Source organism: Octopus bimaculoides, chromosome 4 (genome assembly GCF_046866305.1).
Source record: "Octopus bimaculoides isolate indiv1 chromosome 4, ASM4686630v1, whole genome shotgun sequence".
Taxonomy (NCBI): Eukaryota; Metazoa; Mollusca; class Cephalopoda; order Octopoda; family Octopodidae; genus Octopus; species Octopus bimaculoides.
The window spans coordinates 135,335,645-135,348,479 of NC_142931.1; the positions used below are offsets into that span (position 1 = coordinate 135,335,645).

General features: G+C 36.1%; 1 protein-coding gene across 1 annotated transcript in view; it reads left to right on the plus strand.

Moving 5' to 3' along the window:
* The window catches only part of LOC106880168 (uncharacterized), a 112,528-nt gene that overhangs the window by 84,385 nt on the left and 15,308 nt on the right, over window positions 1-12,835 (plus strand). The window contains exons 12-14 of the mRNA XM_014930013.3: window positions 8,865-9,002; window positions 9,814-9,957; window positions 12,393-12,539. Of these exons, the coding sequence (XP_014785499.1) occupies window positions 8,865-9,002; window positions 9,814-9,957; window positions 12,393-12,539 (429 nt within the window). The remainder of the gene's footprint in view (window positions 1-8,864; window positions 9,003-9,813; window positions 9,958-12,392; window positions 12,540-12,835) is intronic.

The window sequence follows — 12,835 nt, forward strand, 5'->3', positions numbered from 1 at the left end:
ACTATGCTTGGCTATTTTCTCTTAACCATTATACACTGATTCCATTCCTTACTCATTCATATTTGCTATTATATGTATATACATATATATACATATATATCATCATGTATGTATGTATGTATAAATACATCATCTTGAATCATAAGCAAATGTTAGACAATATAGGCGCAGTAGTGGCTGTGTGGTAAGCAGCTTGCTTACAAACCACATGGTTCTGGGTTCAGTCCCACTGCGTGGCACTTTCGGCAAGTGTCTTCTACTATAGCCTCAGGCCGACCAAAGCCTTGTGAGTGGATTTGGTAGACGGAAACTGAAAGAAGCCCGTCATATATATATATATATATATGTGTGTGTGTGTTTGTGTGTCTGTGTTTGTCCCCCCAACATCGCTTGACAACCGATGCTGGTGTGTTTACGTCCCTGTAACTTAACGGTTTGGCAAAACAGACCGATAGAATAAGTACTAGGCTTCCAAAGAATAAGTCCTGGGGTCGATTTGCTCGACTAAAGGCAGTGCTCCAGCATGGCCACAGTCAAATGACTGAAACAAGTAAAAGAGTAATATGCTTCTTGCATACAGAGAAAAGCTTTTGTTGACATCATTATTGTCATTTAACATCCGTGTTCCAGGATAGCATGGGTTGGATTGGAGAAATAACAAATTGGAAATTGTCAGTTTTAATTTGAAACCTAGTTGAATATATAATTATCCTATCTAATTAAGTAAGTAACCTACTTGATTTTAGTTGCAGAATTTATTTTCTGCTTTCAACAAGTAAAATAAGCAATCTCTGTTCTTCATTTTGTAGTTATCTATGCTGTCAACCATTCCAGGAAAGCAACTATGTAGTCACTTCATTGAACTCTTCCTCGTATCATGCACTACATTTTTTTAAAGGTACATTGAATAATATAATCCTAGATAGATCAGGCTGGAGTGCCTTTAATCATAGGTCTACATCCCCATGGCTGACTTGAACTAAACGACAACTCCTGTTTATCTAGTACACAAAGTCTCCTGTACTTGCTAGAACAATTCAAACAATGTTAGTCATTCATTTATATTGTCTTTTTCTCACAACATAATTATTTCTAATTAGCTTTCCGTTGCTCACTGTCTTAATTATGTTAACTTGCTCTTGTTTTCTATGTGGATGGCTTCTCCCAGAGTAATTTCTCTTAGTAATTTAGTCTGTGTTATATCTAAAATTAAGTCTACCAGAAATGCAAATAATCTATTGTATATTCAATCTGTGAGCCTTGTAAACAACTTGCTGAGGTAAGTCCTGCCAATCAAAAGCTATCATACCAGATGTCAGTGAATTTCAGGGACCATCAGGAGAGAATGTATATCATTTTAGGGCCTTCTTCTTGGTGGCTTTACAGTATACCACTGCCCCATCACTGATCTGAGGCCCTACCTGCCCGATCAACTGACAGTGTTTGATCTTATTTATGTCCTTCATCTTGGGATCATCAGCATCATTTTAATTGTGGACCCATGTAGTTCTGACACCTACTTCACACCTGTTCATTACTTTTCTAGCCAGGTTCCATCGTCCCTTTTCAGCCATGTCCAGTGGCTGGCCCTCTCACCTGTTGACTGGGTTTCTTTCAAGATGGCATTAGCTTGAAAATGCTTCACACTGATTGATAACAGCCATTCTCTAAATGTTTCCTAATGATCAGTGTTTTGTAACGGTTCAATCCTCAGGAACTTCCAGTTCTTATGTTATAGTTCTTTGTTAAGGAGTGGCTGTGTGGTAAGTAGCTTGATTACCAACCACATGGTTCCTGGTTCAGTCCCACTGCATGGCACCTTGGGCAAATGTCTTCTACTTTAGCCTCAGGCCAACCAAAGTCTTATGAGTGGATTTGGTAGACGGAAACTGAAAGAAGCCTGTCGTATATATATCTTGATAATGCTAAAACTCTAGTTATGTTTGTGTGTAACTGAAATATCTCAGAAATAGTATATTTTATCTTATTTTTTTTTACATATTCATTTTCATACTTATCTTCGGCTGTGCAGTACAAATTTATGTGACATTTGGACCTCTATTTAAATGATTAAACACAATTTTTGTTATTTCTTGACGAAAAAAGTACAATGCTTCCATGACATCAACACACATACAGAGTACACACACATATAATAAATGTCTTGGCGTGTCAATCAACACAAACACACATCCGCTATCTGTGACATATACACACATAGTCTTTGTGCTCTCTAAGAAAAAAACATCGACTTTTTGACGTACACAATATTTTAATCATTTAGAAATATTTTTAACTGAATGTGATTTCATCATCTGGAGTTCGTTAACCTCTGCAAAAATTTTTTTATTTATTTACTTTTGTTTTAATGTAAAAGAGAGGAGAAAGTAAAAGATGTATGCAGGTGTATATGAAATGGATATGTGTGTGTGTGAGAGAGAGAGAGAGAGAGAGAGAGAGAGAGAGAGAGAGAGAGAGGGGAAGAGAGAGAGAGAGAGGAAGAGAGAGAGAGAGAGGAAGAGAGAGAGAAAAAGAGAGAGTGAGTAAAGTGGTGTGTTGTCATGTATACATATATACATCAATACATATGGGTACATCTTTTTTCTATGTACGTGTGCATGCATGTGTGTGAGAGAGAGAGAGAATGTGAGGGAGTGAACGTGTGTATTTGCATGTATGTGTAAGTGGCTCTCTCTCTCTCTCACACACACACACACGTCCATTTCATATACATGTTCATACATCTTTCCCTTTCTCCTCTCTTTCACTTTAAAACAAAAGTAACAGGTGATTTTCAGGATAAAATAAAATTGTTAAAAAAAAAAGCTTCTACTTGTGTAAATTGATTATTATTGTTTGGATATTCCAATTAAATAAGTCCAGGAGTTAGGTTAAATATATATACATGCATAAGTACTGTGAATTGCCATTCTACACAATGGCAAACAATTTCGCGTATACTTTACCGGGTAATGCTGGGTAGTAAGTCTAGTGTGTGTATGTATATATATATAGGTGCCTCTATAACCCTGAGAGTTAAACCAATGAAGTGCAAACTCCAAGTGGGGCTTTGTCTGTGGGACAGGTCAAAGGATAAAGGCCATAGTAATATGGACCACCTCTTCCCAGAGGTAAAAATGGATTTGCATAGGGCTGATACCCCTACTTGGAAAACAACAAAGATACAGAAGCTTCAATAATAATTCAAAACCAACAAGACCTGTGAGGGGACAGCCCAGAGGTGCGCTCCTTTTGGAGCTTAAAGAAGGAAAGGTCTTTTGGGGCCCATTTAGCACTGCTAAATGATTTGAATTATTCCGTCCATATGTCGTTTGGTTCAGGGCAAGACAAAATTTGATTCTTACTATATTTCCTTGTGAAGGTGCATGGCTTAATGGTTAGGGTGTTGGACTCATGATCATAAGATTATGGTTTCAATTCCTGGCCTGGGGAACACATTGTGTTTTTGAGCAAAACACTTCATTTCACATTGCTCCAGTCCACTCAGCTGGCAAAAATGAGTAATCCTGCAATAGACTGGTTTCGCATGAAACCGGGAAACTGGTCCTTATGAATCAGTATGGCTCAAAAAGTTAACTTTTCTTTTTTTTTTTACTATTTCCTTTAATGTTTGGTGACCAGTTGTTTGGTTGGATGCCCTTTTGAAATTTGTGTTGTAGACGGTTTCAGAACGCCATAAGATAGTTTTACCTTTGTTTCTTTGGCTATGATTGTAAACCTGTGCACAACCAGTATATTCACTCTGGTAATTCAGAAGCTAACTTTGTTGTTTTCCATAAGCTAGTTAAGATTCAATCATATGCTAAAGACATCATTGTCCTCTACACAAGGACATCATGGAAATGGTCATCAGTATCATCATCATCATCATCATCATCATCATCATCATCATCATCATCACCAGCAGCAGCAGCAGCGGCAGCAGAAGCAGCAGCAGCACCACCACCACCACCACCACCACCACCACCATTTTAATGTCCGTTTTCCATACTGGCATGGGTCATTTTACTAATTCTTTAAATCCTTCTGGCATTACATTTGCAGAGAACGCATTGGTGCCATCATAATACTTATTACTAACATAAGTTTAAATGATTATATTAATGACTTTACCTACATTGATTACAATATCTATCAATCTGTGATTCTTATTATACTATCTATCCACTTTACTAAGAGAAGAATAGCTACATTGCTAGAACCAAATTCCTCCAATATTGTAAACAAGTTTGCTGAGATATTCAGCTGGCACTTAACATCTATAGAATATGTAGTTAAGATCTTTTGCTGTTCAAACGACTGACTACAGGTAATTAGTCAATCCTGAATTACATACAGCAGTGACAACACTTCTTGTCTCAATATTTTTCATATAAATTTGCTGTGAAAACACACAAACACTTCTTAACATTGGTGCAAAACATAGAAATTGAATTAGAGCTACAGAAGTTTATGTTGTGTGCGTGTGTGTTACAACAACTACCTATGAACAATGTGTACATTCTATTAAAGAGACTCTACTTGATCTGCTACAAACAGCAGACAAATTTCTTTCAAAACACACATTGCAGTTTAAAAGGACACGTATTGAATGAAGTGGTGAGAAAGGATCTACAGACATTGGGACTCAAAGAGGGGATGATAGGAGACCAAGACTGTTGGCAGTTTTGTTGTGCTTGAAATGACACATCAAGTTAAGTAAAAATGTGGTTGCCAATGCATACAGTCTTGTCCTCTTCAATCCTCCCCAATTGAGCATCCCTAATCGTGTGAGATTATAAATGCTGGTGCCACGTAAAAAACACCCATACTGGTGCTGTGTAGAAGTGCGCAGTATACTCTGTAAAGAGGTTGGCATTAGGAAGGGCATCCAGTCATAGAAACCATGCCAAATCAGACTAGAGCCTGGCACAGCCTTCCAGCGTAGCCAAGCCGTCCAATCCATGCCAGCATGGACAATGGGTCATTAAATGATGATGATGATGATGATAATGGATTAAGTCTGCAACTCAGGAAGACCAATAATGAGATTTGAATTCAGAATTTAATGAGGTAGAACTAATACTGGCATCTAGTCTGATATTCTTACAGTTATGCCAATCCACCAGACTGTATTGGTACTTTTTACATCAGCCCCATAAGGATGAAAGGCAAAGTTGACTGGAGCAGGATTTGAACTCAGAGCAAAAAGATTTGGAAGAACTCAGAGTCAGGCATGAGAAATGGTAGAAACAATTTTAGGGAGAGAGTTGGGTGAATTGTGTGGCTGTGAATGAACTGGACCATTATTGAATCAGTAGAACAGGCAGAGATGAGAAACAATGTATTCATATGCTTCTGGTTGTAGCAGCTTATTGAGGGAATCTTTTCATTTCAGTTAGTTGGACATTTTCTGGATACATTCCATAATGTTTGTGTGTGCAGCAATAACACAGCCTCCTCAGATATGTGATTTGTATGCGTGCATGTGTGTGTTTAAGTGTGTGTAAGAGTGTGCATGTGTGCACGTGTGTGTTTGTGTGTGTACCGCAGCGGTATTGTTTCAGATATGTGATCGGAGTGTTTTTGTATCAAGCCACTCTACTGTCCTAATTATGTCATTAGTATAATTGTATTTTCATTGTAATTGTATTGTCTCAATTATGTGATCAGAATTGTTTGCGTGTTGTATAGCAGCAACACTGTCCCAGATATGGGGTCAGAGTGTGTGTGTGTGTGTGTGTGTGTGTGTGTGTGTGTGTGTGTGTGTGTGTGTGTGTGTGTGTGGCAAATATTGTAATTAGAGAATGCATATAATGAAAGTGTAAAGCATTGTTGTTCTTCTTTAGTCCCAGCTCTGAATAGCTGGGTCTACATCATCATCATCATCATCATCATCGTTTAACGTCCTCTTTCCATGCTAGCATGGGTTGGACGATTTGACTGAGGACTGGTGAAACCGGATGGCAACACCAGGCTCCAATCTAATTTGGCAGAGTTTCTACAGCTGGATGCCCTTCCTAATGCCAACCACTCAGAGAGTGTAGTGGGTGCTTTTACGTGTCACCCGCACGAAAACGGCCACGCTCGAAATGATGTCTTTTATGTGCCACCTGCACAAGCCAGTCCAGGGGCACTGGCAACAATCTCGCTCAAAAATCCTACGGGAGCCAGTCAGGCGGTACTGGCAACGGCCACGCTCAAAATGGTGCATCTCATGTGCCACCCGCACAAGAGCCAGTCCAGGGGCACTGGCAACGATCTTACTTGGCTTGCCGGGTCTTCTCACGCACAGCACATTTCCAAAGAATATTATGAAAAGTGATACAGTCATGAACATTTTGCCATTTTTTTTTTTGACAATATGTGTCAGGGATTAGTTAATGTGTCTCCTTTATGCAAGATGGCAGGATGTAATCAGAGGAAAATGTGGCTGCTATTTCTAGAAGTCTGAGTTGCAAGATAGGGACTTCAACAATCGGTCGTGTACAGTGTTAGCACATGTGATAGGTCTGTTGTATTGGCATATAGTATTAGTATACAGTGGAGGTATGTGGTATAGGTGCAGAGGGATGTGTGGTAACAGTGCTGTATAAGTGTATAGAGGAGGTGTAGAAGTGTATAGTGGGAGTCTGGAGTGGAGGTTTAGGCAGTTGTTTTATAGATGAGTAGACTGGAAGTATAATAGTGGAGGTGTGGAGAAATTGGTGGATATATATGTATATATATGGAGTGGAAGTTTAGAGTATAAGTAAAGAATAGAGGTGTATAATGGATGTATTTAGTATATGTGCATACACCCAGAACCATGCTAATAGTTTAGGAGTGAGATTTAGGATTTCTTGGTTTTCTGTGAATCGATTTTGATAAAACTTTTACCAGCTGGTTTGCACACATATCAGAAAACCATAATAATATTATAACATTTATTGACATAATGGATTATTTAGTCACATGAGCGCCATTTAGACGGATAACTTCAAAAACCCTATTTGTCATGGAATCTGTCAATTTCTTAATAGCAGCAGGTTGGACTGCCTCTGCTGCAGCTTTGATGGTCGCCCATAAGACACCTTTTGATGTAAATTGGCGTCCATCAGCATAAACGTCTTGTTTAATGATGGATCAAAGATTTTCAATAGGGTTGAGATTCAGAGATGCAAGCGGCCACACCATCAACCTTTCATCTTGTATGCTGTAAGACTCTAGGAATGTTTGGGTGGTCTTAGCAGAGTGGGTGGGTGGTGGTAGAGCGTTGTCTTGCATGAATATGAGATTCCTTAGAAGTGACTGCAGTATGTCATCTAGCCAGGGATCCAAGACCTCCTTCGTGAGATTGCAGTAGGTGGCTGCAGTCACTTTTACCTCTTCAGGCACCCTGACTGGGCCAACAAGTTTGTCTCCAGTGATAGCCTGCAACATGACTCCTCCACCCTATTGTTGATGTCGTAAATGTTGGTGATGCTCCTCTCCAAAATAGACCCAACCATCAGGTTCATCAAAGTTCATCCTGGTTTCGTCAGTGAACAGAACACAACTCATGTCTAATGTCATGTACTTTTGGGCTCATTGAAGCCTAAAACTCCTGTGAGGAGACAGTTTCAGGGGTTCTCACATGGAACCCTTGGTCCCAACGATGCAATTTCTGGTGGTTTTCAGTACATGAGGAAGCCTGGAAGTGGTGAAAATGGCATTGCTTCTTTGTCCAGGTTTTCCACGTAACTTGCAGCCAATATTACTTAAATCCCTAGCTGTCACAGTCTTGGGGGTCCCACAATCGGATCATTTCTTCCTTGGCACTCATGTGGCTAAATAATTCATTATGTCAATAAATGTTATAATATTATTATGGTTTGCTGTTAAATATATACTCAATGCATGCTTAATATGTATCATTACCCTTCTTTTTAAAATAGTCAAGATGGACTATTTTCATTCAAAAGCTATTAGCGTGGTTTACCAAAAATCTGAAAAATTTGAAATAAAAAGGAAAGGACGTTACATAGAAAAATGAAAACATAATAACGGTGTTGCCATAGTGTGCAAACCAGCTGGGAAACATTTTATCAAAATTGATTTACAAAAAACAGAGAAAACGTAAATTTCACTCCTAAACTATTAGCATGGTTCTGGGTGTAGAGTAGATGTATAAATATATATATTTAGGGGTAGGAATGGCTGTGTGGTAAGGAGTATGCTTTCTAAACACGTGGTTCTGTGTTCAGTCCCACTGTTTGGTACCTTGGGCAAGTGTCTACTAATATAGCCCCAGGGCCAACCAAAGCCTTGTGAGTGGATCTGGAAGTTGGGAACAGAGTGGAAGCTTGTCATATGTGTACACACATACATACACATGTATGTATGTATGTATGTATGTATGTATGTATGTATGTATGTATGTATGTATGTATGTATGTATGCATGCATGTATGCACGCATATATATATGTGTGTGTGTGTGCATGTGCTGTTGTCTACTTGCTTTGGCATCATGTGATAGTTGTAAATGAGTATCTCCAGTTTGAAAATAATATCTTTCTTTTCCAATGTTGTGTGAGGACATGTCTTGCCACAGGGAAATATTACCTTGTTTAGAAACAGGTGAAAGTTGGTGAGAGGAAGAGCATCTAGCCAACAAAAATGTACCTTAATAAATTCCATCCAACCAATGCAAGCCTGGAAAAGTGGATGCTAAAACAATGATGATGAAGAAGAAGGTGAAGATGATGATATTTGTTGATATTTTATCAAAGAGAGAGTGTTATTTTAAAATTCAAATATATTTAGGATTTTTTAAACATTTTAAAACTACAAAATGATGAAAGCTAATTACAAAATGATATATTTTGATTGTTATACTTGTAGAATACTGCTATGGTCCACAGTTTCAATGTAATAATGGTGTATGTATTCCTCATGGCTGGCATTGTGACCATTATACAGACTGTGATGATGGAAGTGATGAAAAAGATTGTGTAAACAACCATGAGGATGGAGAACCAGGTAAGAAGTAATCCTAATTAGTTTCTTTCTGTATATCTTCCTCTGCTATATCTAGTCCTTTATAAACTGCTTGTTATGAATTCAACCAGTCATGGCTTTCATCATTATCAGTAAAACTACTGTGTACCTGTGGAAAACCCGCAGATGGTCGATATTCAGTTTTACAGTAAATTACTTGTGGTAAACTTTATTAGAAGAGATTTAAGGTATTCATTGAAGAAGATGCACATTCCTCTCTATCACTTAATATGTAATAAAATATATGTACAACGATATATATATATATATATATATATATATATATATATATATATATATATATATATATATATATATATATATATATATATATATATATATATATATATATATATATATATATATATATATATATATATATATATATATATATATATATATATATATATATATATATATATATATATATATATATATATATATATATATATATATATATATATATATATATATATATATATATATATATATATATATATATGTATATATATAGGTGCAAGAGTGGCTGTGTGGTAAGTAGCTTGTTTTCCAACCACATGGTTCCGGGTTCAGTCCCATTGCATGGCACTTTATGTAAAACAGAAACGAAGATAAATGTTAAATACAATTATAAAATACTCGTTATTTCTTTTGTTGGTCATGTGTAATGAATTCAGGGATTTGAACTTAGACTATAAAGAGTTAGAAGAAATGCTACAAAGTAGTAACTTCTGCCAATTCATTTTAGTTACTAAAAAAAAACCATCAACAATATTATGATTATGTATTGCAGTGAAATGTGCAGATGACTCGTTTCGGTGTAACACCAATGTGTGTATCCCAACATTATGGCACTGTGATAAGTACCAAGATTGCACAGATGGCAGTGATGAAGAGGAATGTCCAATGAAGAAAGAGGAACCAACCCATAGCATCTGTTTGTATCACTTTCTCTTCTCATATCAGTTTATTAATTAACAGACAGCAGCTGTAGATTATCTTGATGTTGTTGTTGTTATGAATGTTTTGTTCAGGGTCAGCTCTGGTCATTCAGATCTAGGATCAAAGGCTTCCCAATCATGACCATTCTGTCTTTTTGTAAATCTATGTAAATCTTAGACTACATTATCCAGTGTATCCTTTATTTTTTCATGATGATAGGGTGTGATTTGAATTTTGCTGCTATTTCTAGCTCTACATTTAGTGTTGCTTATCTTCTAGGTAAGCTGAGATCAGACTGACCTACGCTCAAAGATGTTTAAACCACAAACTTTCCATTAAAAGTATCCTTCTGTTCTTTTTCTAAATTTTTTTCTTAAGAGAATAGAGTGTGATTTAAACGAGCTCTGGTTGCCATTTTCAAGTAACTTTCTTGTCGTTGTTGTTTCTCATGGTTGTGCAACTGGAATTGTTGTAGTTGTTTTTGAACTCAGATCAGCTCTGACTGAACCAACCAATGACCAAAGATTCACAACATTATCCATCATGCCCTTCTTTTTTCTTTAAGATAATGGGGTGTGAATTGTGAAAATTTAACTACTATTTTCACAAGTCAAGCAGCCATATAGAAGTTCCTATCTTGTATCAGTAAAGTAAATCTCATTGACTTTACTGTCTCAAGTCTTTGGAATCATGGGGTTGGTTACTCGGTTCCCATGGTGTATAAGTGACTGAGACCACCACATTGCCTTTGAATGAGATACCAGTTCATCGCAGGGTTTCTCATTTACAGCTGAGTGGACTGAAGCAACATGAAATGAAGAGTTTTGCTCTAGAACTCAATGCATCATCTGATCTGAGAGTCAAAACCTTGATTTTGCAACTGTGAGTGCAACACCTTAAGCACTATATTGTATCAGACTCCTTCCTAAACTTTTATTGTTGATGTGAGAAAGTAAAGTTTTGATGGCAGTATTTTCTCCTTTCATTTGATCTGTGGCCACCCATCTTCTCTCTTCTGTTGATCCCTGAATCTACATTCTCTGTTCTATTCATCTAGCAATTACTGGTGTCAAAAGTCCATCATATATATAAACAATCGTTATTTGTAGTTCGATTACTAAGAGAGTATTATTTATTCTCAATTGAAGGCTTTATTTAACATAGAATTTAACATAGATTAAATGTAGCAAGTGGACTATCAAATTCACCTTTTTGTTTATTCATTTATTTATTATTCTTTCTGCTTATTTTATTTTTAAATGTTTTCTTTCATTTCTTTTCTTTTCGGTGTATCTTTTTTGTCTATAACAGATTGTTTATTGAGATTAACTATTCATACAAAGACGTTTGCTTGACTGAAAATGTTGAATAAAACAAAATCAATAGCTTCCTTCCATCTTTCCACTAAGTTAAATCTAATTTGTGACAAGTGCAAAATAAACACGCCTTTATAGTGTACAAATATCATGTTTATTCAGTGAGTTCATTATTTATGACCAACATATATAACACTTTCTAGTAGTATTAAATACTTGTTTTTGTTTCTATTTAACATCAGTTTCTTTTTTAGTATTGGTGAGACTGTTTTTACAAACTTGTATATTTGCATATTGTTGAGGAATTTTTTTATAGCTGAGTGTCATTCCAGCTGTTCCTTGATGGTGTTCCTATTGCTCCTCTACAATAGTTGCTTATTAATTAGTTATGAGTATGTAACTTTTACTCAAAGAAAGCAATTGTTAAAGACTACACAGGATAGAAAAAATTCTTAAACATTTTTATTTTAATATATTTTTATCAAAATGTGGTTTTGAAATTTGCATTTATTGAAGATTTCAAACACATATTGCAATCAGAAAACCAATTTTAAGTCTCTGCAAAGTAGTTTAGATAAATTTAGTTTAGAAGAGTTGTATGCATTGTCATTGAGCACAGCACAGAGGATCTTCAAAGATTTAAATTAAGGTTTAAAATATAACAATAACCTGACAACTTACAATTTCTTTACCTTTAAATAGTAAGCGAAGCAAGCCTAACATGCCATCTGGCACATAACATTAGTTGCTTCTATTATGTAGACTGACAGTAGTTTCCACCCCCGCATCATCTCTATTCACCTGTAAAACAACAAGAAAAGAAATTTCAACATTGAATCCTATATTTCGTAACCTTTTTATTACCTAATTTCTATGAAAATATATTGGCTCTGTTTCAATAAATTTTGAAAATTATGAAGAACTTAGTAAAATAACTTTGCCATTATTAAGTTGGTGCTTCAGACATGAAATAAAATGAAATGTTGATGAAATTTAGGTTTTCTTTAAACAGGAACCATGTATCTCAGAACCTGAAGCTGTCTTGGGTGGGTTATCAAAAAGATTAAGAGATAAAAGAAACATTCTAAGACTTATTACCATATTTACTTTCCAGCCAGGTGTTATATTGACCAATTCCTCTGCACAAATGGCTCCTGTGTTCCACGAGCATGGCACTGTGACGGTGAAAGTGACTGCCCTGATGGCAGTGATGAAGCTGAATGTCCAAACTTAGCAATTTTTTCATCTAATGCAATCAGAGGTAAGTTAATAGATTTTCTTTTCTTTATTTCTTTATCATATGTCATTCAGTTGACAAATGACCTCTAGTGACTTTCTTGAAAAGTGCTGTGTGTTTATCATTGAATTTTGCTGGGAGAGTACAAAAGTACTTTATGAGTTGTTAGCTTTTTTTTAAAGGCTCCATTTAATCAGATAGTTATAGACAAGGTCACTACACCAGCTGTGACATTCAAAATGTAAAGAACTTGAATAAATACTGGAAAGTCTTTTAAAGCTCCAACAATTCTGTCAGTATATATATATATATTTTTTTTT